Source organism: Hyaena hyaena, unplaced genomic scaffold (genome assembly GCF_003009895.1).
Source record: "Hyaena hyaena isolate Hyena2069 unplaced genomic scaffold, ASM300989v1 scaffold_8, whole genome shotgun sequence".
Taxonomy (NCBI): Eukaryota; Metazoa; Chordata; class Mammalia; order Carnivora; family Hyaenidae; genus Hyaena; species Hyaena hyaena.
In genome coordinates, this window is record NW_024080640.1 from 7,815,572 (window position 1) to 7,842,752 (window position 27,181).

At 35.2% G+C, this 27,181-nt stretch overlaps 1 protein-coding gene across 7 annotated transcripts in view; it reads right to left on the reverse strand.

Moving 5' to 3' along the window:
* Positions 1-27,181, reverse strand: part of CNOT4 (CCR4-NOT transcription complex subunit 4) — a 137,605-nt gene that overhangs the window by 16,444 nt on the left and 93,980 nt on the right. For 5 of the 7 annotated variants that reach the window (XM_039242837.1, XM_039242820.1, XM_039242828.1 and 2 more), the window contains exons 8-10: positions 21,562-21,619; positions 18,568-18,817; positions 17,139-17,636 (exon numbers count right to left, since the gene is read on the reverse strand). In XM_039242837.1, the coding sequence (XP_039098768.1) occupies positions 17,139-17,636; positions 18,568-18,817; positions 21,562-21,619 (806 nt within the window). Of the gene's footprint in view, positions 1-11,746; positions 12,130-17,138; positions 17,637-18,567; positions 18,818-21,561; positions 21,620-27,181 lie in introns of those variants that run through there. The other 2 variants (XM_039242855.1, XM_039242846.1) reach the window with 1 other exon arrangement.

Below are 27,181 nucleotides of genomic sequence, written 5' to 3' on the forward strand. Positions count from 1 at the left end.
GAGTGGCATTGAGGAAATAAGTAAACATCAGGAGCAGAGGTTTCCAGAGTTAAGAGACAAAGAAGACAGTTCAGAGATAAAGACGGTGGAAGAAAAGGTCTGATCATTGGAGTGGTGAGGGGAATCAACACTGAATACCACAGTACAACCAAGGGGTAAGTTATAACTCTTGTGCAACTGAATCTGAGTTAATGTTTCTGAAAGTCCCAATGTAACACAAAGCACAGCCAGGTTTTGCAGGCCTCCAGATTAGAGGGAAATGTTGGGTGGTAAACATTTCCAACCCAACAGACTGATATCACTCTCTCAACCATTAGCTTTCACTCAACATTTTCTGAATGTCTACTTTGTGTCATTTTCTTTCCTAAAAGTGATGCTGTTCAGCTTTTGTTTTGTTTTGTTTTGTTTTTCTTTAGTGGTTCACTAGAGGTTGGCCATTCTGAACAAAGTCAGTGATGGCTTTTGATAGTTCAGGGCCCGTAACACATTTTTATGGGGGTAGGAGTTCCTTTTCAGTTTATATTCATAACCAAAGTATTTTGCTACCTATGCAGGCAATCCCCATATGGTTATGTGTCTACTGTAATTTCTAAGATCTCTTATGTTCTTAATTTTCTGAATTAAATGATTTCCAAATTTTCTCAAAGTTATTAAAAACACCAAACCCAGTTTTTTGTCCATTTAATTACACAGCTTACTTTTATTTTGACAATGAAGATCAGTCTCCTCTTTTTCTGAAAGATGGCTCCTATCTTATGGATTTAAATCAAAGTCAGAAAAATTCCCAAGAAAGACTAAAATTATCCATTTTCTGAAACATGATTTTAATTGACAAATTCTTCATAACCCAGCTATGAGCTTCAAGCTTAGAAAGTATCATTTCAAGCATTAAAACAATAATTTACTTTATTTCTTAATTTCCAGGGAAAGAATTCAGGAAATGAAATAGCTTTCTCATTATTTTATACTAAAACTAAATGAAACAGATATGGGTATAGTCATGGTAATGATTATGGCGGCAAACATTTCCAACCCAACAGACCAAACAAGCACACAACTTTAAGAGTTCTTTCTCATTGTACTATTTACAAGCAAAGAGATGTTTGTTAAAGTTTGGGACTCTTTTGTGGCGCCTGGGTGGCTCAGTCGGTTAAGCGTCTGACTTTGGCTCAGGTCATGATCTCATGATTCATAGGTTCAAGTCCCGATGACAGCTCAGAGCCTGGAGCCTGCTTCTGATTCTGTGTCTCCCTCTCTCTCTCTGACCCTCCCCTGCTCACACTACCTCTCTCTCTCTCTCAGAAATAAATAAAACATTAAAAAAAATTTTTTTAAAGTTTCTTTTACAAAGAAATGTTTGATTTTCAAACCAAGCACATATATTTTGAAATTTAGCTATTTTAGCTATATGAAATGTCTAATTAAAAAAAAAAATAAGGCTATTTTGCTGTTTCCTCCTCTTTGCTACTTATTCATATAGTAGAGGAAATTAAAAACTTCTGTGCTTTCAAATTCTCAGTTTAAAAAGAATTAGTCCTAATAAGAACACATCCTTTCCAGATCTACAAAAGAGAATACTACTCCTGTGGAGGTTAGCATTTCAAAAACCCATGATGAATTCAAAGACTTAAATGCTCATCACCAGTCCACTAAGGGGACTTAGATTAAAAATCATTTAAAACATACACTTATTTAAAAGTGTTCATCCTTAGCTAGGATTTATTCTAGTTGAATTTGGAAAAGATTGTGAAAGATGGTCTTGACAGAACCAATTCTCAGTGCTGAGCCCTAGTGTGAAGGAAGGCAGGAAGGAAAGAAGGAAAGGAGATCAGATGAATACATTCTCAAATTCAAATCAACAATTCTTATCTCACCATATCCTGAAACCTAAAACTGAACTAGAAATAACTTCTTAGTGGAAAAAAATTTAATTAAAACTTACATTTGTAAAACACGGAGTTTTAGTCATAATGTCTGGGAGTGTTAAATGATTTTTAAAAGAGCGAGAATAACTCAGAAGTTGGGGAAAGTGGATAATACTGGTCTTACAATATCAAAAATCTTTATCAATTCAACATTTAACAGTACAATGGTTGTTAATCTACTCCAAAACTCAGACTACGCTTTCTGTTTAAATGTGCTGTTTTCAAGAGAGAAAGAAAAGAAAAATGAAATATGATTACATAAACTAAATGCCAGTTTGGAAATAAGCTGAAAGGTGGTAGACGGGTTACTGGGGAGGTAAGTGGGAGGTAAATGGTCACAGAGACTCCGAATAAACACTCAGCAGCCTGAGAGGGAGACAGTTTTCTCCTTTGAAAAGGGAAAGTTGAGGCCTGTCAGGGACCCTGTGGGAGAATCATACAGGGAGTGAGTACACATTAAGATCTAGTTGAGAACTCCCTCTCTAACTGTGAAAAGTTACTTGGAGAAAGAGGATTTTCTTGTTTGTTCAAAGAAAGAAAAAACCTGGACAGAGAAGTGAATACATGGTATTAGAATAAGACTCATGGTGGTCAAGAATTAAAACTTGCAAGTGTGTTATAAAACAAAGGTTGCAAGGATGGATGTTTATTTGGAGATTATGAGACTTTTGCCTATTTTAGTAATAGGCTTCATTCCAATCAACTAGCATTTAATATACAGGTGAGGCTTTGGAGTTTATGTGTAACAGTACTGGCTACTCTAAAATTCAAGGTATGTTATACCTATCCGGGTCTGGGGAAGAACACAGTTACATTAGGTAATGAATATTAATGGCTTAGAAGTAAAAAGAAACATACCTGGTAGCAAAGCTTACCCTAAGTTGGGGGATGGAAGGGAGGGGTGCCTCCTAGGGCATATATATCAGTAATCCATATTTATAAGTTTTATTAAAACTTATATTTTAACATAAGTGGAACAATGGTACGCAGCCCAACATTCTGCTTAAGGCCAGTAAGAAAACTTCCTACTTTTTTGATGAAGTTATAACCCTGGGCCTTGTTTACCTTTAGCTGGATACTCAATTTACAGATGTAATAAAGAAAAAAATAAAACAGCTCCAGGGTGTCAGTCTTCTTACAAGTGCCAACATATAAAATGACAATGTTTAAAAACATCCCAGTAATGTTCCAGATCGCTATATTCTGCTCCGTAGACACATGGTTTCAGTATGCAAGACCAATAACAGAGTGTAAATGTTAGTAGCATAGTCCTCAAGATAAGATCTCACCATGTAAGGAAACCGCACTAGGCTACAAAAGTTGATTGCAGTCAGCCTTCCTGCATTTCTTCTTGGAGATGGTGACGGTATTATCATCTTTAAATCCTTGTGGAGCTTTCCCTCTGTTTCATTATGCTGAAAACAACAACCTCCTTGATTGAAAACATTATCAGCAGATATGCTGTCATTTTACATGGTGTAGCATATAGTTCTTCAAGATGAGTCTGAGATGGCAGCTTTAGTGTGAGTGCAGTACATCTTGGTGCCATTACTGTAAGATTTTTTTTTCATTCTGTCATATTAGAGATGTCACCAGTCTAGTGAGCATTCATGCTGGTCCTTACATGCTCTTTGGCACTGCAGAAAAATTCTGGGTAAATTTAATTCCACCTCTGTTTTACTCTTTAGTTTAGTTCTGACATGGGTAATTAATTTAAGCCTACAATGAGAGTCCTACAAGGTTACACCCCCCTCCACCCCCACTGAAGTTACTCCAAGATCACTGGGTCACATTTAATACAGGTTTCCACAACTTACAGGATCTGTGATAACAGTCGTCAGTAGATGGACACTTTGAAAGCCTTCATTATTTGCACTGACATTTACAGTTGAAAGCCCTTGACTTGCGAGTACTACTATAATAATCAAACTGTAAGACACAACAAAGTTTAGAGAAGAGATATATTCTGAATCTTGCAGTTTTTTTCTCCTTGAGTTACATGTATGAAAGCAAATTCAGATGTTGAGGGCTAAGAGAACTTTAAATTCTTTTTAGAATGTCATTATGGGCAAATCATAATCCGTCTGAGCCTTGTTTATTATTATCATCATTATTATTACTTGGTCTTTAAAAGGTGGGCTGTTAAAGAGTATGTCACAGATTGCAAAGCTCTGAAATTTATTCTAATACAAAATTTTATTATCCTTTCCTTGGGTCTTCTCAAAGAGTGTGACATGGGATGGGTATGCTTAGTAGTGGGAGTGAACTCTGATTAGAGAAAGCTATGAAAATATTTATTCATATAAAACATGGCCAGAGGTAAGATGGGCACCTGCACTGTAATCTCACTGCTTTTAAAGAGAGTATTTCTTTAAAAAGAAATTTAGAAACAGACTATAAATGCATCATTTATCCCAAACATATCAATTAATCAGAATGTAGCAAGAATAAATTTGAAATGCCACAGAAAAATGATCTGAGACTTCTTCCTCTGCTGCATTCACCAAGTGGAGGATTTAGATGAAACTTACTAAGTATAAACCTACACACACACGCACACCCACACTTTCAACCTCACATTCATAGAGAGAGCTATGCTTATAGTAGACCTTTGCTAAGCAGATCTTTTCTTACATAATGCTAACCAAATGTCACAAAGAAAGGAAGACTATTATTGCCATTTGAAAACTATTCAGACGGTTGCTTCAAACCTTTTCACCTACTCAGGAAAAAATGTATCCTAAAGCTCTTTTACCTAACAGCTCCTTGCCTTCCTCCCCCATTTGAAAGGGCAGCCTATAAAAGTTGCTTCACCTGTAAGCTTAAGTAGTACCGTTGTGAAGAGTTATAGAATATTTGAAGGTTTAATATTTGCCTTTCAGCCCACAAGGTAGAACACTAAGTCTACTAGATGAGATGCACACAGCCCCAACAAGGAATGAACCAAAATTCTCACGGCTGGAGTGCGTTATTTATTTTGCTATTTAACAGTAAGATAATTAAACAGCTGGACTAGACCACTGAATCGTACACTTTAAAGTAGTTAATTGTATGTTATGTGAATTTCACCTCAATATAACAACAACAACAAAAAAGGTGCTGGGTGCTTTAAAGGCTTATAAATTTTATGGAGGGGAAAGAAAGCTTTTGTGGTGCTGCTTTCTAAAAGAGCACAATAGTGGGACTGAGTATCAAACACGAGTTGGAGCAAAAACACGGTTCTAAGCACAATACTTTCCTGGTTCAGTTTAAAGCTTCCAGGAACCCTTCAATAATCATGAAATGTGAGGTGGACTAAGAACAAAGTCAAGTCAATGGCTGCCTTAGGAAGTGTGGTCTGAAGGAACCTGGAGAAAATGGATTGGTTCTTTCAGTACAACTACTTCTAGCTGTTTCATGGAACTTCTATGTACTTCAGTTCAATTCTCAAGCAGCTTAGATCGCTTAGGCTTGTCATCAGTTCCAGATACTAACAATTATAAACTAGATTTCTGCATAACTCAGACCCAGGGTAGGCACTCTAAAACACTATGGAACAGAATAGATTCTCTTTATGAACTTTGAATTTGCAAGAGTAATTCTTTGGAAAAAGTTCCTAGGAAGCTGGTATTAAAACCTGGCATATCCAGCAATATATGGTTGCTAAGAATAATTAATACTTGTGGCAGCAAACCCCAGGGAGGAAAGAAGATCTAAGCAGCAGTGGCTCCTCAGTCCATCAGCCTGATTTGACAAACAGTATTCTTGAGCAATGACTTGTCCTTTCAAGTATTATCACTTTCAAATGCCATAGCTGACATTTCAGCTGACGTATATGGAACAAGTCCAGGGAGTTTAAAAACATTTTAATGTCAATAAATTAAGAGTGCTTCCAAACTAGGCATATTTGCTGTTAATTAAATAAGGAGAGAAAAATATCATTTATCCGTATCTCCATCCCTAGTTCACTCTATCTACAAGCAGTTTTTCCTAAGGGTCACATCTAAGTATACAAGCTTTCAGAGTAGATTAGTTCAATAACTTGCATATTCTCTTTAGGGGCAAGCTGTCAAAATGCTTTTATAACCGGTTAATAAAGTTCGGAATTTCTCTCTTTTCTACTCTTCACCAATCTACTACTTAATTCCAACTTGCTATATAAATAAAGCAGAATGACCCAGTACCACCAGGTAAGAAGAGACACTGTCCCTATGTAAGCAGAAAGTTGGTTCTTTTCAGCTTGCGTGCATGGGAGAAACCAGCTCACACCTGTAATGCGGGCTCTTCAACTACGCCTCATCACACGCCACACCCACTGCCTCTCAAACTTCGAAAGCGTGGAACGGGCCTGCTTACCCACCACACTCTGTCCAGTCTCAGCCCCGGCTCTTCCCAAGCCTTCCCCGGCATTCTGCTTCCATGCCTTGCTACCGTGCTGAGGAAGGAATGTTTACTCCATCGTAGGGAGCTTTCCTTTGGGTCACCAACTTACAAAAAACCTGACCTAGGATTCACCAAGTGGTATCTTGCTTTCTCAATTCTCTCTCATGCAGTCTGCGTTCATACTCTCAAGAAATAACTGGAGGAAAAGTGAGTAGGTAAGAGATCACAGGGGTCACGAAAGCTAGCCACCTTTCCAAAGGTGAAATGTTAGACATTTATCTACCACCCTTTCCCTGGCTCTCACTCACCATTCACCACCGAACGGTCATCACACTGACCACAGTCTCCTAATCTGTCAGTCCCTTAACGACACTATGCCTGTTCTTTATCCTCACCAAAATCTCAAGTCACTGAACTCCCTTCAACACACACAACATTGGTTCTTTCTCTTCTTGACCACAAGATTAGGTGTTTCAATGATGTCTTCTTTTTTATTTAAACTTTTATTATCTATTTATCTATCCCTTCTATTTTATTTACTTTTAAGTAGGTATCAGGCCAAATGTGGGGCTTCAACTCATGACACTGAGGTCAAAATTGCATGCTCTACCTACTGAGCCAGTCAGGCACCCCTCAATGTTGTCTTCTTGAATATCTTTGTATTCCTTTCTTCATCTTTCAACCAAACTCTCAATATTTGTCTTGTCTATCCTTGATGCTTTGTGTACAACCAGAGAAACATACAAAATCATACATATTTGGACACTAAGAGTTTTAAATTTGATCCTTATCTTTACTCAGCAATTCTTGAATTTCTTTCTGATGCACTTCTAGGCTTATTCTTACAGATTTATTTGATCGCCTTTCTTTACAAAATCTCATCTCTGCTCTTCACCCCCATTCTCACACACCATACATTCAATAATTACTGACATGAGTTTTTCTTCTATTTTAATTTTCTCTAATCTTGCATTCTCTCTTGCTAGATTTTCTGCTTGTTCTTACGGAGAACAAGGCCCTCCTCTCTAAAGCTAAACCCATAACCTAATGTCATCTCAGGAACAGATCTCCTCTGAACACTACCAAAATCTGTAATCCTACTGAATCAGCCTGCCTTCTCTTTAGCACTGTCCAAGTCTTCCTCTCAATTGGCCCTTTATGTTTTGCTTTTAAATATTTAATTATCTGCCTTATCTAAAAGTAATGCACTCTAATACCTATCACCCACATAGTAAGCATCTTGTTTTTCTCCTTCCCTGAGTTGCCAAATGTCTTAAGTAAGTTATCAATAATTTCTGTATCCACATCTGTGATATTTCCTCATGAATCCTAGGAATCTGGCTTCCATCTGTACCTTTATGAAAGTTACATTTTAAAGATCACCAGAGACCTAGACAAACCTAAAGGCCTTTTCTTAGATTTCATGTTTTCTAGCTTCTAATTCATAATTTCATCTCCATTCCTATACTATTACTGTTCTAATCCAGGCCATCTTATTTGCACTGGCCAGCAATGACATACTAGAGCGTTTTCCTAATTTCAAGCAAACACATCACCAAATTAATATTCTTAAAATGCTACAACTGAATTATATCTTTACCAAAGAACCTATAGTTCTCTACCATTGACCATATCCATATCTGACTAAACTATTCTTCCTAGCTTTCAAGGCTTTGAGCACTTACTCCACCTCTCTGGACGACCTGTATACCTCAGCCGAGTTCCATCTCCCTACTGTCCTTCTCTCCTAACCCCTATGGACCACTCCGGTCTCTGTCCCTGGTTCTTGGTTCAATCTGTTACCTTTATTGTATTTCCCCCTACCATTTTCTACATTTTAGCCATCCTTCAAAATTAAAAAGCCCATACTTTTTTAGTGAAGGCTTTCCCTGAACCAGCTTAGAGTTCTTTAATTTGCATTTCTACTTTTGTATCAACATAGTGTTTGATTAGTTTACTAAACATTTCATGTGTAAATACCTGCATATATTACTGCCATTTACTCAGCAAAAGGAGACAATGTAGCAGGTACTCATTCAGATAAAAAGGCTGATTATAGAAAAAGACAATTGTATCTTTGCTTTGGGCTATCATTTCTTTATAAGATAATCTTTTTAAAAAGTTACTGTGTTTTCAACTCTACGATATCCATCTCTTAAAGCCAATTAAGCAAATTTGGGAAAACTTCAAGATCAAATAAACAAAAAAATCTAAAACCTTGTAACTCAACAAGATAAAACAGCCCCCAGTTTTTAATGTACACACACATAACAGGGTGGTCTTCATTTGCAAGATTTCTAGGCACCTGCAATTCATTCCTTTTTCTTGGCTTTCTGAGGCAATGCCTCTGTGGGAGTAGCTCCCTATGGACCTGGATTGCAGCAAAAGAGAGCTCTGGCAATCCTGAAGGTATTTGGAACACAGTACAAATAGAAGCCATGCCAGTAAAAATGTGCACAGCCACAATGCATTCAAGTGTTTTCTTTAAATGAACATATATATAGAAAGCTCTACTTAACACCCAGGACACTAAGAGTTAGAGACATGAGCATACATACACGACTAAGATACTTAAATCAGAAGCACGAAGGTATGTCTTCCCCTAATAAGAATTATTTTCACTCCTTCCAAATTATCATCTATGTAAAAATTTCAGCCATCAATATTTAAATACCCTTCGTTGCCACTGTCAGAGCAATGAATAATAAAATGAGTCTTGACTGCTATGGCTGTTCTCACTATTATATTAAGAGCTGACCCTATAGAAACAATTTGAAATAAAACGGTCACTAGACTGTTATCCTTGATGATAGGATCTGTGCTTTATTCAGCCTTGTATCCCTCGAGACCTAACTCAGGTCACTACATAGAACAGGCACTCAAATATTTGATTAATACTTTGCTGAAATAAGGGAAAAATATATAAAAGCGCCACTTGGAAAAACAAAATGCAACAATACAATGAAAAGGAAAGTATTAATCAGAAAGGATTTTCTAATGGAATCTATCAGAAAATAAAAGAGGCACTTGACATTCATCATGAGTTAAATCATTCACTCCAAGTCTCTATTTCTTGCACTGGCACTAAAACCATTTCGAGGTAGCAGTTTTTAACTTTTCTTCGGGAGTGAGGAAATATCACCAAACCCTTTATAAATCAAATAACTATGGATTTTCGCTCCAGAAAAAAAGTGGACAGCTGTACATACATACAAACTCGTAACTTTGCTAATACATCCAAAGGGTTCTGAATTTTGGCTTTAAAAACTCCCACATTAAGAAACAGACTACTTATTTCTTAAGTTAGGATGTAAAAGCATAAAAAGCTTCCCCTGTGCATGGCACATCAATCACGCAGGAATTTAACAAAAATTAATCTGAAGCTTTTTAGAATTTTTCATTCTTTACCATCATTTATTTGGTTTCATCAATTTACTCACTATGTCAAGTGGGACTTTCTCCTGTGTTGTGTCATTTTTTCTGTGCTTTAACATAATTAATTACAACTTGATTTCAAGACTTCATTTTAAAAAGGAAACATACTATATGGAACATTAAATAAGCAAAATGGTAAGGCTTATTATTCTAGGTTTACAAGGTCTTGAAATTACAGTTAAAGGAAAATCTTCAGCTATTCAATGTGAAAACAGTCAGCTGAAATCTAATGCCCAAGAAGCATTTTCCTGATATATGGTGTGTGTCAAAGTGTAGAGGATGCAGAAGCAAGCTGGGAGGGAGTTCTGGGTCCTAGCAAGTCTGGACAAACTACCTGACACTTTGTTGGCCCAGCTAGGAAGGAGAAAGGAGAGAGAAAGCGCCGTCAGGAAAGAAGCATTGTTTAACAGGTGTATCTCTCTCTCAACACAGAGAAGTAAAGTAAATGGGAACGAACCATTTGTCTTTTTAACAAGATCCAGGCGATGAAAGGCTTGCTCATGAGGGCTGGAGAAAGCTCTGTACTAGTAAATTTCATTATAGGAAGCCCAAGTTTGTTGACAAAGCCTAGGAACCTTAGCATCACAGGAGATGACAGTAGGTGGCTGTCTTGACCTCTTACAGCAAAATGAAACCATGATTAACCCATGATAAAAGGCTTCTAAGAAGTACATATAAATACAATATTTTATTTGTATCTTCTAAATCCTTATAATGCTGCACTAAAATCACTTCTGAATAGAAATTAGAGGTTGCCATTTTTGCAGAATTTTATGAAAAAAAAATTTAAATGACTAGAGAATAAGCTGTTCCTACACCCTCAGTTAACCAAATCAAACCAAAAACAGATTTTAGTTTACCTGCTATACCTGAGGACAAGGCCATTCAATTTGCTGTATTATGCCTAACAGAAAATAATCAGACTTTATATGAAGAGGTAACCTTGAAAAACTCCAACATGATACTAAGTATCACTTCCTAACAACATGTTTTTAAATTATTATTTTAAATACTCAGGCTTCCTTTTTTGGTATTCACGTTACTCTTTTAATATTTTTCAAAAAATAAAGGTGTATCTTTTATCACAACTGTTTTTTGAAAATGTCAAGAGGAGAGCTGACTTTCCCCCTTCTTCCCAGATACTTAATTTAGGCAGAATACGGTCATGTTTTCTGAACCAGCTTTTTGTCCACTGCTCAGAATTTAAGTGTTTATTTTCCTTCATTATCGGCTTTAAAACTATTTCAAAAAATTGCATATTATCCAAAAACATCACTTCACATTATGTCCTAATTAAAGTACTCCACTATCCTCTGAGACTAAAATTTTCTACAACAATTTACATGGCCTAATTTTAGAGACTCCCCAATCTCTTCTCCTCTACCTTAGTCTCATTCTGGCCAGGTACTTGTAAGAGAGCTTTATTATCACATTTCAATTATTAAACAATAAAGTTTCAAAACAGATATCTCACAGAACTACCATTTGTTCAATAAAAATGTCACACTACTATGGTTGCTTCTTACATACAGTGTTTACCCCAAATTCAAGTTTCTGATAAATCAACTGTAAGTTGAAATTCTGTTTCTGAGGCATTTCCTGGTATACTAGGCAGTGCATTAGAAAAGAGATATTGCATTTAGTCTATAATAATTATCTTTCAACCTTCTGTATATAATTAACAACCATTCAGAAAGAAAGTGCAAATGTGCAAATGAGAAACAACAAAAACAGTTTCTAAACACGCAATGCATTAATATAGGATATAAATCCATACAACTAAAAATAAATGCTGACAACATCCTTCTGAGCATTAAGTGACACCACCAGTTTTGTGTTGTATGTATTCTTTTCTCAAGTATTCAAAGAAATGCAATAGACATTATCTTCTTAAATTTTCAAATTTTTCATAAGGATATTAGGATATTACCATTTTTTTTCACAAATCAGAAAACAAGGAACTACCATTATCTTTGCATAATTTCAATAATAGAGCCAAAAGAACAATTCTAGCTAATCTCATCTGGGATCTTAATTAGTACTACAAGTTTATTTGTGTGAGTTAAAAATAGTATCACTCATGAGAAACAATGCCAAAATTATTATGCTAATAAATTGGGTTAAAGGCCTAATGAAGAAATACTTTAGCAACTGTGAGGTAACACACTAGTTGGAGGCATGAGGAACGTTTATATCGGCTCTTTTGGGGTGTGTACATTAAATGCGAAATCAGAAAGGAAGCATGCACAAATCCGGTTGCCCATGCAAGCAGCCCAGAGTCTAATCCTCTCCTCTCAGCTCTGCTGTCAGGCCACAGTAGTGTGGAGACTTGTAGGCTGCTGTCCTTGTTGTAATGAATGGGAAGAGGCTGACAGTGGCATGGTCGAAACCTTCACCTCTTCTTCCCCTGTGGAAAAGTCAGTCATGGTCTAGTTATGGGTGACTAGATTTGTTAACAGTCCCTTTAAAAATGATTTCAATATTTGGAATACTGATACATATATAAAATACATGCTTAATGGCTGGAATCTGGGTGTGAAACAAGACACGAATTTCAAAATATAAACTTAGCAAGTACCTAGAAAGTAGTTACACTATAAACACACCCTTCAATTTAATACTACGTAAGATATAAGAACAAATATTATAGATTTAGGATTATAACTAGACAAAAAGGAAAAAAAAGAGACCAGGAAAGCCATTCTTTTCCAAGCCAATTGGACCCCTTTTAAATTCAGATACTTCTCTAACAGTAATAGTATTTTGTGAAAAAAATTAAAAATAAATTCACAGATGTGAAAACACGATTTTTAAAAGGAAAAATGACAAATCCATGTTTTAAAGGCAGAAATTATGGTTATAAAAAAGAAATAAAAAGATACAAGTATTAACTCAGCAAATTACCATATAGCATCTGAAAACTCAATGTATACTTCTTAAGTCATGAGAAAATAGTGAAATGCTAATAATATAATGATCCAATTGACTGAAAGCAAAGATGACGACTTCTAGGTCAGAGAACTATACATGAAATGAGATCAGTTTTCCTAATTATAACTGATAATTACTCTACAAGTGACTTTGTTTTACACATGACTCAAAATTCAATCAAGTCACTGTTAAAATAGCTAATTCAGTAATCAAATTTAATGAAAAAATGTCCTCTCACAAGTCAAAGCTGAATGCACAAAAACATGAAAAAAATCCAATCCTCAAAAGTTTCAAATATTTTTCTAAGTATATCTTAAAAAACAACAATGCTCACAGACTTAGACTTACTATGATTTGTTTTCCAAATAATTTTTAGCATTATGGATAAAAAACATCTTGGCAGAGCATTCTTTGAAAAACAAATCTGCAAAATTACATTTGGAAATACTTAACTGACAGATTTAACATACGACATGGAGAAGACTTCTGGCCTTTAGAACAGTTTATTTCATAATTTTTCAGTAAATTGGCAATGATTTTATAAACTCCAAGTATACAGCAAGGAGGCTGTGTAAAGCAAATTTTAGACTACTGGAGTTCTTGGTGGGAATATGTTACTGGTAAGGACTAAGCAAGAGATTAATGTTTATCAAGTTGATAAATTTCATTCTACTTTGTAACTACAGACCACATCCCTGAGCTGGGCCAACTGTCTCACAAATAGATAACTATTGATGAAAGGGGACTTGCAAGTGTGTGAGAGCATACATCAATTACTATGGGAAGAAAACCAAGTTAAAAGTACATGCTAGTGATCTTCATTTGTGAAGGAGAACATCTATGTTGTAGCGGCAAAACACTTCAGTTTGAATGTGGGATCTGGGTACTTATCCTAATTCTACTACTAATTGAATGTTTGACCTTTAACAAATTATTTAACCTTTCTGGAACACAGCTTTGCTATTTCTAAAATGAAGGAGATGAACAAGATAAGTCACTTTTTAGGCCAAGAAAAGTCCTCCTTAAACAAAAGCACATAGTCTTTAATAATAAAGATCTGAATGGACTTACTATAACTGCCCACTCATCAATTTTTCCCCAAGAATATTTACCTCAAAAGTCCTTCTAAGCTGGATGTACAGCCAAGAAAACGCTGCTAAAAAGATTTTACCTAATTAAGAAAGTAATTTTCAACAAAAAAAAAAGTGTTTTCATTTAGGCAAAAGAAATGGAAGCTGCATTTCTATCAAACCTCTGGCAACTGTCTTTCCCATAATAGTTCAAATATATAGATTTTTAATAATTTAATTGAAACAAACCAAAACTAAACACTTAAATACAAATATATAATACATATAGACATGGTATCTGTAGGATATATAGGTGACTGTTATATATTGTTACAAGCAAACTGGCTGTTTGCTTGTAAAGGTCAGGGACCCTGTCGGGCTCTAGGTATCTAAAGAATAAATAAATATACATGCCTTGTCCGGTGTTGAATATTGCCCAAGCATAACTTAAAGTGGCAGGTATTATAGAAACAGTATGTACTCTCCATTGGGAAGCACTTAACCAATATATACCCTGATAAGATACCATGATATTCACTGCAGGATACAAAGTTGAACCTATTTCAATAGTTCAACTCAAGTACAACTGAGTTACAGCTCTGGGTGGAGAAGGCAGATGCTGCCTAGGTATTAAGTTGCTTCAGATTACACAGTTAAAATGTATACAGTTTTCCAGAAATTTACTTTCTGTCATTTCTAATTGTTATTGAAAATCCCAGGTCATCTGGCTACAATTATATAACTATTCTGTTTTGAGGCTTAGCACATTTAGCTTCCTGAGATACTTGCCAAATATTTACAGGACGTGAGAGCATTCTGTGTAACTCCTGATAACAATTTTAAATATTTTGGTGCATTAAAACTAAAACTTCTCTTGTCATCAGAGGCTTCAAAGTAATCTAATAAATAGGCTTAATCATAAGTCACCATTTAAATACCAAACAAGTTTGCAGAGTCAGAAACGGAAAACTTGAAATGAGCAGCTCTCCCAACCTCCCATAAGATACGACAATGAGTCAGGACCTACAAGGTGGTGACTTCATTCTTAGAATTTCTGGGAAAAAAAAGTATTTTATATTCTACGTCTGAGTATATGTTAAAAGGAAAACCCACTAAGATAGGACCATAATGTAATGCCATGGTTTTTTTCCACAAATATCTAGTTTAGATGAAGATTTCAAATAGTTAACATGAAGACAACTACACTCACAAATCCGTAATTATTCCTTACCACTGTGGCATTTTCACAATATATATGGGTTTGAAATACCTGGGTTAAAATTGTTGTTTTTGTGCTGATGGACAATATGATAACTGTGAAATCAGAAGAACAGATAACTTACTGAAGATGGTCATGTAGTAAGTCAAATAAAAGTACACAATGAAGACAGCTAAGAACTAGAGCCCCACAAAGGCACCCTTCTTCCTATCATAGCAAGTGCATACTGTTCCCTTGCTGCCAGAGTGCCCCACGTTGTCATCCACTCAATACAATACATGAAGCACCTCCAGCTAGTTGTTGAAGGCAGTTCTATTACTTCTTAATGAAATTACATACTAATTCCTGCCTCTACGCCTTTAGTAAGGAGTCCCATCAGTATAAAAGGTCTTTCTTTTCCCCACTACCCCAAATCCAAGATACCATAGTACAGATCAATTCCTACTTCTTCACTGAAGCCTCCCCAATAATTAAAGCCTCAACTGAGGTCTCGTAGATTTCAGTATCATATAGTTACTGCTCTCATACATAATTTATTTCTTCAACTATACTGCAAAATACCTGCAAATAGTATCCATAGTTTATACTCGTTTTGTATTACCCACATAGCCTAGTTCTTTGTTGGGTAAACAGGATCCCAAATATTCATTACAATTGATTTGATATTTTATTTTTAAATGTTAAGAATATTTAGGGGAACTTAACTTTAACTCTTAATGTTATAAGCGGTTATGAGATACACTACTAGTCATTAAAATGCCACATTCCTAAATGATTGAAGCAAAACCAAACAAAATTATACTCTAATATGCTGTCTTGAAAGGAAGGGAAAAAGCCGTATCAGAACTGAATACTTAAGTGTTTCACAAGTGAATATCATGTAGAAGGAAAGGACTGAAAAATGTCACTTGGAATTACCTACTAACTACCATAATCAAATGAACGAGTATCATGAGTTCCACCGATACACAAACCACCACGTGGGTGCTATCATGCCTGTGTAAATTCACTTCACTATATCACCTGTTATATTCACTGTATCAAAAGCCACAAACCATATTCTCTTAACCCATTTACTTGTCTTGAAAATGAAATGAAATGTGGTTGGTCACAAAGGGATCAGAGCCAAAGAACTCTGATGGGTCTCTTCAAAGTCACCTATCAACCTTGCTAAACACAAGCGAACGAACGACTGGCTGGTGACAGCACATTATTGCGGTAACAACGTGCCATGCCCTATCTTAAAGGCCACAACAAGGGATAAAAATAAATTTTATGAATTATGTAACAGGGTGAGGGACTATATTCTATTCTACCTGAGAAAATCAGGAGAGAAACAAACTCTCTCTTTTACCAGTCATCTCTGCAGTCCAAATTAAATAAATTAAAAAAAAACAAAACAAAACTATTTATAAGAAGGAATCCTAGATAAAGAAGTCACTTGATCTAATAAATGTTATATGGGACCTTAAGACCCAAAAGTTCTGAAGCCTTCCAGGGTAGCAATGCTAAACCAGAAGTATTCTGGTATCACTTATAGGAACCAAGTATTTTTCCCAGAAATAAAAACATGACAGACAAAAAGGGAAAATCTCTCTCCTTGAACGAATGCTTTTTCACAGAAAGTATACCTATACACATGTCTGTGAAACATGAATAATCAGAGTTCTCAAATATTAAGTACTTTACTAACATAAAGCAGTTTGTGTATGTGTGCACGTGTCTATCAAAGTAAGTAACTGCCAAAAGTAGTTAGAGAATGGCTTTATCCCTCATGCTCTCACTAATTACCATCTTAAAAAAAATTCTTTTTTAATCATTTTACTTTTAGAATGTATAATCAAAATTTTTACCACGGTATGGAACTTTATAGCACCATAATTTCAGAGTCCAGTTTTTTTTCTTTTACTTTGTGCATTTATAGTCCATATGAAAGTTTGGTAACTATCCTGTTAAATAAAATGCTTCCAAGTTATAACTAGTTAAAATACTCCACCATCCTTATAAAGCTCAATATTACAAGGCATCCATCCAATTAAAAATTTTTTAGATTATGATAAGGACTTTTTTTTTTCCCCATAGAAATTTCCAAGAATAGTAAGTACTCTCTGTTTTTCAAAAATTCTCTCCCTACCCACCCAACAACCTGAAGGCATGAGTTATTCACATATTCTCAAAGGCTATAAATGAACCTACCTGCTATAGGGATCCCTCCCAGACCTGTGTTGTGCTGTGGCGGGAGATTCAAGTCCAAGAAATTACTATTTGAGGTGGGGTTTGCTGTGTGGTTCAAGTGCATGATGCTATTGCGTGGAAAGGCCATCCAAGGATAGCGGGCTGCCTGGCCTGGAAAACTGAATGAATTATAAACTGCTCGGTGCTGCTGAAATTGAGGGAATCTCTGTGGCAAGACTGAAAAGGTACTATTGAGAGAGTTGGCATTTGTTGGTGCAGCAGGATGCAGGAAGCCGGAGCCCGGACCTTTGGCGGTTGTAGTGTGTGAAGAGGAGTTCTGAAGAGACGTGGGCGAGAGGGAAGGCTGGTCTTGGACTGACAGTTCCTTTTCTATCAGGTCTGCTAAGGCTTTTCGAGTGACATCAAAGGGATCAAAACCCAAGTCATCCTCTGGTTGTTTAGAAGAACCAAAGCCAAATGCTGCTTGCCAGTCTGTAGAGGACGATACCGGGATTGTTTCTGTTGGGGAGACAATTAGTGACGAATTTAAAACACATCGCTTACTTGCATATGTAATGACTGTGAAACACATCACATTACATCATCCAAAATTTGTATGACTTCTTAGCACATTAAGATTATAACATTATAAAAGTCTTCACATACTTTTAGCAATTATTTGATTCCTAATATATTAACCTCAAAAAAACTGAATGATATAGAGTGATTTTGCTAAGCAAAGAAAACAAAGTACTTGAAACCCGAATTATACTTTCAACTTTTTATAACCCAAACCTGGAAAAAGTCATCTAAATGAAACAAGATAATAAATGTGACATAACAGAATTTAACTGGTAAAATTTACTTAATGTATTTATCAAACACAAAGTCTAAGTAATTTTAAATATATGCTTTATATACTGTTAGGAAAAAATAACGTAACTTCATGAAAAAAGTATCTACTAAATTTTACTATTTTTTAAAATTTTCTGTTCCACTGATAATAGGTGCTATAATTGTCGATGTTAACTTTATGGCATCCTTCGCATTAATAAGAAAATTTACAATGAATAAAAATGAAAATGACTCAAAAATGGCGAAATATGGCTTTCAACATTAACTATCATACCTCTCTGTCATCTGGAGAAAAAAACATTAAATTTAATTATGTAAACACAAATATGATTAAATATGTAAGCCCTTAATAATTCCTAGAGGAATAAGCATTTTATTATCAGAAAAATGATCTAATCCTTCATTTCTGGAGATATCTGTTAACACAGTAAGTTCTAAGTCATACAACTACTTATCTAGCTATCCTATTCCACGCAGTTTAAATGTTTACAACTTTATGAAAAAGCAAGAGTGGGGGACACGGGTAAAAACACATCCATAAGGCCTCATTCCAGTCTGAGTAAAACAATTCAAATGTGGCAGTACTGTCATATACCTGATGTGAAGAGGCTCTGTGGCTCTGGTGCTGTAGGCCAGTCACTGGATGTCTGTGGGGAGCTGGGGAAAGGAGGAAGCCCACTTGGGATTGGGTTGGGATGGCGAAAGTTATCTGAGAATAACGACTGTGACTCAGTTACTGCCCCTTCAAAAGGAGACCGTGCACTGTGATTGGATGAACTGATGGGGATGACTGGATTGGATTTTGATAAACCAGGTGGTGGTGAAGGCGTATCACTGTTAGATATCTAAATAAAATAGGAAGAGAAAAGAATAATCAATAGGAGTTTATATACTTTAATAAGCCGTGATTGAAAAGGCTTGCAACAAAAGGTATTAGAACAATGGTCTTCAAACTGGGATGCTTCAAGACTTTTTTATGAGAACATGAATTTTGAAGAAAAAAAAAAACCCATCAATTTACATATGTACTCTTTTCTAAAACTGACCCTCCCTGAAAAGACTAAGTCAGTCTCCTCTCCTTTCAGAACCTACCTTCTCTCACTTTACAAAGAAAAGAGTATTTCTCACTCTTTGGGATGTAACTATAGTATTCTGACCAAAAGCAAAAACTTTGAGAGCAACAAAAATGTATTAGAAATATTCAAACTGGTGATAAGAGTGACTAATGACCTGATTCTTTTGCACACCAGGTGATTCTCAATACTGAGAACCATGGTTTAGAACCATATGGAAAGAAGATCTAATCATTTCTAAACACATCATTAAAAATAATTTTTAGGAGGGGCACCTGGATGGCTCAGTCAGTTAAGTGACTGACTCCTGATTTCAGCTCAGGTCACGATCTCACGGTATGTGAGTTCGAGCCCCGCATGTGTCTCCTTGCTAACAGCAAGAAGTCTGTTTGGGATTTCCTCTCTCTCCTTCCCTCTCAAAATAAGGAAATAAAAATATTTAAGGAAAATAATTTTGGGGATGTCTGGGTGGCTTAGTTGGTTGAGCATCTGACTTCAGCTCCGGCCATGATCTTATAGTTTGTGAGTTCGAGCCTTGTATTGGGCTGTCTGCTGTCAGTGCAGAGCCCACTTCAGATCCTCTGCCCTTCCCCTGCTCACACTCTTTCTCAAAGATAAACACTTAAAACCAAGAGTCAGACGCTCAACAGACTGAGCCACCCAGGTGCCTCATTCTTTATATGACTCTTAAGTATTTAATGCAGAATGAGTTTTAAAAAAATTCGATATTGATATAATACTCTTTGTCCCCCCCCCCACTTATATGAACAAGACACCTCAGCATTGACAGTTAGAAAATGAAAACATGACTAACAATGCAGTTAAAACTTGTCTCCTTTACCAACAGGTAATATTCATCTATGGATACATGAAAAATAATTTTAAAATAGCTCTATTCATTGCATTAATAAATATCCAATATAATTTTAGTGTTTATGCTTAACAATTTTTATCAAAATATGTATTTATATAAGTTGCTTTGATCAAATCAAAACTACAAACAAAAATTCAGAAGAAAGAGGTGCCTGGGTGGCTCAGTTTGTTAAGCGTCTGACTCCTGATATCAATTCAGGTCATGATCTCATGGTTCATGAGATCAAGCTCTATCTTGGGTTCTGTGCTGACAGCATGGAGCCTGTTTGGAATTCTCCCTCTCTCTTCCTCTCTCTGCACCTCTCCTGCTTGCATGCACATGTGTGTGTCTCTCTCTCTCTCAAAATAAACAAATAAGCTTTAAAAAACTTCAGAGGAAAGGAAATTAGCATTTTTTAGCCTTGTGTCAGAAAAATAATTTTTTCCAATTCAAAATTCATGTCTATTTTTATTTGATAGAAGTATATGCCTGTCACAAATAAACTATATTGTATTAAGGTAATATTCTAGAATGGCAATGGAAACAGAAAGATGAGTTCAGGGGAACAAGGAAAGATATGAAATTTGATTGTTAAAAAAAAACAGCGTGTATATATATTTTTAAATGAAGAACAAAGCAACAAAACATTTTGATATTTGAATCTCTTAGATACTTATTAAAAAGCAAGGTAGTACATTTATTTAAAAACACCAATATTTACAATACCCTGAAAATTACATCCTTTGCAACTATTTTTAACTTATTATGAAAAAATCTTTATTTATTTGAAGAGAGAAGGGGAAAGAGAGAGCAGGGGAGGGGCAGAGAAAGGGAGAGAGAGAGAATCCCAAGCAGGCTCAACACTCAGCATGGAGCCCAATGCAGAGCTCAATCCCATGACCTCGAGATCATGACCCGAGCTGAGATCAAGAGTCAGGTGCCTAACTGAGGCACCCCAAAAGCAGTGTATTTTGGCTAAGTTTCTCACAAACATTGTGGGGAACTGGCCATTCTTTATGGGACATTAGAACTATATTTTTCTGTACCAATATAAGAAGATGCAATGAAATTATGCAGTGAAAAAACTAGCAACTAGACAAGATGATACAAAGCAAGATGCAAAGAACAGAACCTCACTCAGTTTCACTGTGGATACAACTTTGAACTTAAGTATTTGGTTTGTTACTTCAAAGTCCACAGTCATTCTGGGAAAGGAACAAACTACTAGAGGGAAGGACACTGGGAGAAACAGAAAATTAAAGTTGACAACAAGCAACAAGGGGGTATACAGAAGAGAAATAACTCTTAAAATCAAGAATAAAGATGGCATGCTAGTCTGAGACCCTTTTGTAGAGGGTCAAAAAGACCAGTAGTATCAGCAGACTTATAGGCCACTAAAATATTGAGACACAGTAATACAATATGACATATGGTCATAAGGATACATCGAAGTCATCAAGAAAGGGTTAAATTATGCTCTTACACAGCAATTCTGTGGAGGAAAAGAAGCCTCATTATAATACATTTTAAAAAGATGTCCACTAAAAGTATTTTTAAATTGTTTCAGTAAAGTATTTTCCACTATCCAGAAAATCCATTTGCATAGAATGCCTTGTTTTAGGGAATGGAATATAAATGAAGTGACAGAGAATCAGAGTCTTACCTGCTGGGAATTATCACCATTCCCTATACTGAGAGAATCTGAAGGTTTGTCAATGGGGCTGTAAGAAGAAAACACAGAGTAAAATCAGAGTGAAGTCATTCTCCCACAAGAAAAACAAATTCCCCAAAACCCAGAAAAATAGACATTTTATTATCTTAACATTTGTTGGTACACTTTGATGTAAAGATATTGGTTTAGATGTTGAGGATACAAAGAAGTATAAGATCAAATCCCTATCCTTGAGTAACTTACATTCTAACTTATATCTCCACCGAAAACAATGGGTGAAACAATAACTTATGAAAAAAAAAAAGTACTGATTAAAGTGAGTACTATTGCAGTAGATCAAAAATATAATCCATTATTTAGTTTTGTGACCATGATAAACACATTCCCCATTAAAATTCTTGAAATAATACTCACCTATTTTTCCAGGTGTTTAACAAGAGGGCATAAAAGTCACTCAAATATTCTCTATAGGTTAAGAGCAACAAATTTCCTTTACTACTTCAATATTCTAGTTACAATCTTAGAGAAGACATGTGTGTGTATAAACGAACACACATAAAACAGAAACTTTTGTGCAAACTATTTACTTTAAACAAAAACCTAAAACTTGAATTCCAGATGGAGAATATGCAGTATTGACAGTAAAGTAACACAGAACTGCTGACTTAAAACTGAAACAAAATCTTTATAAGCATTACACACTGACCTAGCAAGCCATTTCCATAGCTAACTTTATTTAATCTAGCACATGAATAAAAGGTAAGTATTAGTGCCCAAATACTAATACTTACTCTGATACATTATTACAGGAAGACAAATTAAGATTTCAAGTTTCTCAAAATTATTTACTGGCTAAAAATATATACAAAATTACCCTGACAGACAGACAACTTACTGGTGACACATTTAACTGCTCTAGAAAAATTTAACAAAGACTAGTACCCAATTACAATACCAAGTTTATCTTCCGGACAAACATCATCAGATGCTCCTGACTCTCACAAGTAGGTCTGGAATTCACTAAATATCATCTTTAGTTATGATTATTCACAAAATATCAATTAATCAATTCATTTTAAGGTAAATGATAATACAAATAATTTTAAGATATAGCTTTGAGCCCACTAAATTTGGAGATACTTGGGGAAAAGAGAAAGGTACATACCAACAAATATCAACCAGTGACAATTACTAAATGAATTATTTAAACAATAACTGTTATAAGTCTTTAGAAAAAAGAGACGCCACTGTAAGTGGGGCAATCAGGAAACATTTCCTAGGGAGTTCAAACTTAAGTAGATTTACACATTAGGAGAGGGGAGGGGGGAAAGGAGGAAAGAACATTAAAGGTAAGGAAAGCAAGCATATCAAGCATCAAAAAGTCACAGATAAGTTTGGGAAAAAGTTAAGTAATGAGTTTAGCTAAGATAGAGGATGATTTTGACAATAGTAGGGCATAAGGACAGAGAGACCGGGGGCAGAACTAGAGGCCAAGAAGAATTGCTGCAATTGTCATTGACTAATGACATAGACAAACCAGTATTAGAAAGATTAATTTGGTGGGGTGCCATGAAGAAAAGGCTGGAACATAATACAGATAGATGATAATGAGACGAACTTGAAATGTTTTCTAAAAAATTTTTTTACAATGGTAAAATTTACCATGTTAAAATGTTTTAACCATTTTAAAGTTCAGTGGTATTAAATACACTGATGTTGTACAACCATCCCCACCACCATCCCCACCTCTTTTAATCTTATACAACTGAAATTCTATTCCACTAAACAGTAATTCCCCAATTTCTCCTCCCACCCAGTATTTGCCATTATACTTTGTTATAATTCTGACTACTCTAAACACCTAAGTGGAATCATACAGTATTTGTCTTTTTGTGACCAGCTTATTTCACAATGTCTTAAGTGTTCATCCATGTTGTAACGTATCACAGAATTCCCTTCCTTTTTAAGGTGGAATAATATTACTTTGTACGTGTAACACATTTTGTTTGTTTATGCCTCTGACTGTAGACACTTGCTTGGACTGCTTCCACGTCTAAGCTATTGTGAGCAATGCTGCTAAGACATAAGTGTACAAATACCTCTTCAAGATATTGCTTTCAATTCTTTTTGCTATATATACCAAGAAGTGGAATTGATGGATAATTGTATGGTAATTCTGTTTTCCCCAGTGACAGTACCATTTTATATGGACAAGGGTTCCAATTTTTCCACATCCTCTTCTAAATCTCATATTCTGCCTTTTTTAATACTTTTTTAAATTTCTCTCTTTGCAATGTTTCAAGTTTTTATTTAAATTCTAGTTAACATCTAGTATAATATTAGTTTCAGGAGTAGAATTTAGTGATTGTTTTCTTGTTTGATAGCAGCCATACTAATGGGTGTGAGATAGCTCATTGTAGTTTTAATTTGTATCTCTCTAATGATTAGTGATGTTCAGCATCTTTTCATGTGCTTAATAACCATATCTCTATATCTTTTAAAGAGCTAGTTGAGTCCTTTATCTATTTTTGAATTGGAATATTTGATTTTTGTTGTTGCTGAGTTTTAGGAGTTGTTTATATATTTTGGTTATTAACCCTTTCTCAGATACATGATTTGCAAATATTTTCTCTCTTTCTGTGGGTTGCTTTTTTTTTTTTTTTTTTTAACTAGGGACACTGTCTTCTGAGTCACAAAATTTTAAAATGTTCATTAAGTTCAATTTGACTATTTTTTCTTTTGTTACCTGTGCTTTTGAGGTCCTGTCCAAGAAATCACTGCCAAATCCAATGTTGTAAAGCTTTAATCATGTGTTTTCTTTTAATGGTTTTGTTGTGTGAAAGAATTTCAATCTAAAAGAACTGGAGAATATAAGATGGATGCTCTCACACATGTGTCCTCAGGAAGATAACCCCAAGGACTAAAAGACTGATTTCTCAGAAATGTCTGATTTACAGAAAATGCATAGTGTTGAAACTTTCTTGTGGTGGGGGGGAATGATCAGAGGTTGTCCTATATCAACCTTGGGAAATTTTGCCAGAGGCATGAATGGAACAGGACTCAAACTGGATGGATCTCACAAAATGGGATGAATTGAGCTTTGTTTGTGTGAATGGAATGATTTTGTTTGCTCAGGAAAATTTTCAAGGCTGGTTTCCTCTATTTTTTATTTTAACTGACCCTAACTGAACCCTCCCCTCTTTCCAATTGCTGCCCATAAATACAACATATCAAAACCCCTCAACGGACTCCCTGTAGCATGCCACAGGTTTCTTGTTCCAAACTGCAGTTCCTCTGCTATTCCTGAATAAACTTATCTTCCTGAGCTTATCTAAGTTTACTGTTTTATTTATAATCAATAATTGTTTTAGGTCTTACATTTAAGTCACTGATCCATTTTGAATTAATTTTTGAATATGTTGTTAGGTAAGGGCACAACTTCATTCTTTTGCATGTAGATATCTAGTTTCCCCAGTACCATTTGTTGAAAAGCCTATTCTTTCCCCACGGAATGGTCCTGGTACACTTGTTAAAAATCATTTGACCTGTATGTGATGGCTTATTTCTGGGGTTTCTTTTCTTTCCATTGAGTTATATATGTTTGTCTTCAGGCTAATCCCACCGTTTACATTACTGCAGATCTGCAGTTTGTTTTGAAATCAGGAACTGTGCTTCCTCCAGTTTTGTTTTTTCACAATAATTTTGGCTACGTGGGGTGTTATGAGATTCCCCATGAATTTTAGGATTGGTTTTTCTACGCAAAAAAAAAAAAAAAAAAAAAATCACTAAGATTTTGATATGAACTGGATTGGATGTATAGATAGCTTTGGGTAAAAGTGACATTTTAATAATATTGTCTTCCAATCCATGAACATGGGATGTGTTTTCATTTATTGATGTGTCTTTAATTTCTTTCAGCAATGGTTTGTAGTTTCATTGCAGAAGTCTTTAACTTCCTTGCTTAGGAATTCCTAAGTTATTTTTCTTGATGCTATGGTGAACAGAACAGTTTTTGGAATTTCCTTTCCAAACTGCTCATTGTTCATATACAGAAGTACAACGAATTTCTGTGTATTGACTTTGTATCCTGTACTGAATTCATTAGTTCTAATCATTTGTTTATTTTGTATGTGGACTCCCTAAGAATTTCTACATAGAAAACCATATAATTTACAAAAAGAGATAATTTTGTTTATTCTATTTCTATTTAGATGCTTCTTCTTTGTCTTGGTCAATTGCTATGGCTAGAACATCCAATAGTGTGTTGAACAGAAGTAGTAAATATGGGCTTTTGCCTTGTTTCTTACTGCAGTGGAAAAGTTTTCAGTCTTTCACCACTGAGAATGATGTTCACTGTGAATTCTTCATATACGGCTTTTATTGTGTTGAGGAATTTTTTTCTTAGGTTGTTTTTGTCATGAAAGGGTGTTGAATTTTGTCAAATGCTTTTACCGAATGAACTGACATATCATGTGTTTTATATCCCACATTCTGTTGATAGGACACATCAAATAGCTCAATTTTTAATGTTAGACCATCCTTGCATTCCAGGAATATACTCCACTTTATCATGGTGTATAACTCTTTTCATGTGTTGGATTTTGTTTGATAGTATTTGGTTGAGGATTTCTGCATCAATGTAAATAAGGCGTATTGGTCTGTAGTGTCCTGATAGTGTCTTTGGCATTGGTATCAGGGTAGTGCTGGCCTCACAGGCTGAGTAGGGAAGTGGTCTCTCCTCAATTTCTTGGAAAAATTTGAAAAACATTAGTATTAATTCCTCTTAAATGTTTGCTAGAATTCACCAGTGAAGCTATTAGGTCCAGGGCTTTCCTTTGTTGGGAAATTTTTGATTAGTGATTTGATTCCCTTACTAATTATATATGTATTCACATTTTCTATTTTTTCACAATATAGTTTTGGTAGGTTTTCGTGTTTCTAAGAATTTGTCCATTTCATCTAGGTTAACCAATCTGTTGTCATACAATTTTTCACAGTACTCTTATAATTCTTTTAATTTCTGTAGAATCTGTAGTAATGTCCCCACTTTCTGATTTTAGCAATTTGAGCTTTTTCTGTGTTTTTTCATAGTCTAGATCTAACTGAAAGTTTGTCAATTTCCTTGATCTTCTCAAAGAACCAACTTTAGTTTCATTGTTTTTCTGTTTTTCTATTACCAATTTCATCTTTCCCTGTTCTAATCTTTACTTCCATCCTTCTGCAAGTTTTGGATCCAATTTGTTCCAGTTTATTTTCTATTTCCTTAAGTTGTAAGGTTGCTGACTTTGGGTCTTTCTGGCTTTTTAATGTAAGCATTCATAGCTATATATTTTCCCCTTAGCACCACCTTTGCTATTTCCCATAAGTTTTGATACGTTTTGTTTCCATTTTCATTCACCTCTAAGTATTTTCCAATTTCCCTTGTGATTTTTTTAATCCATTAGTTGTTTAAAAGTGTTAATTTCCACAATGTTTTGAATTTTCCGGATATCCTTTTGTTAATGATTTCTAGCTTTATACAGCCATAGTCAGAAAAGATATGTGGTATGATATCTATCTTTTTAAATTTACTGAAAATTTGTGGCCTAACATATAACTTTATCCTTTATCC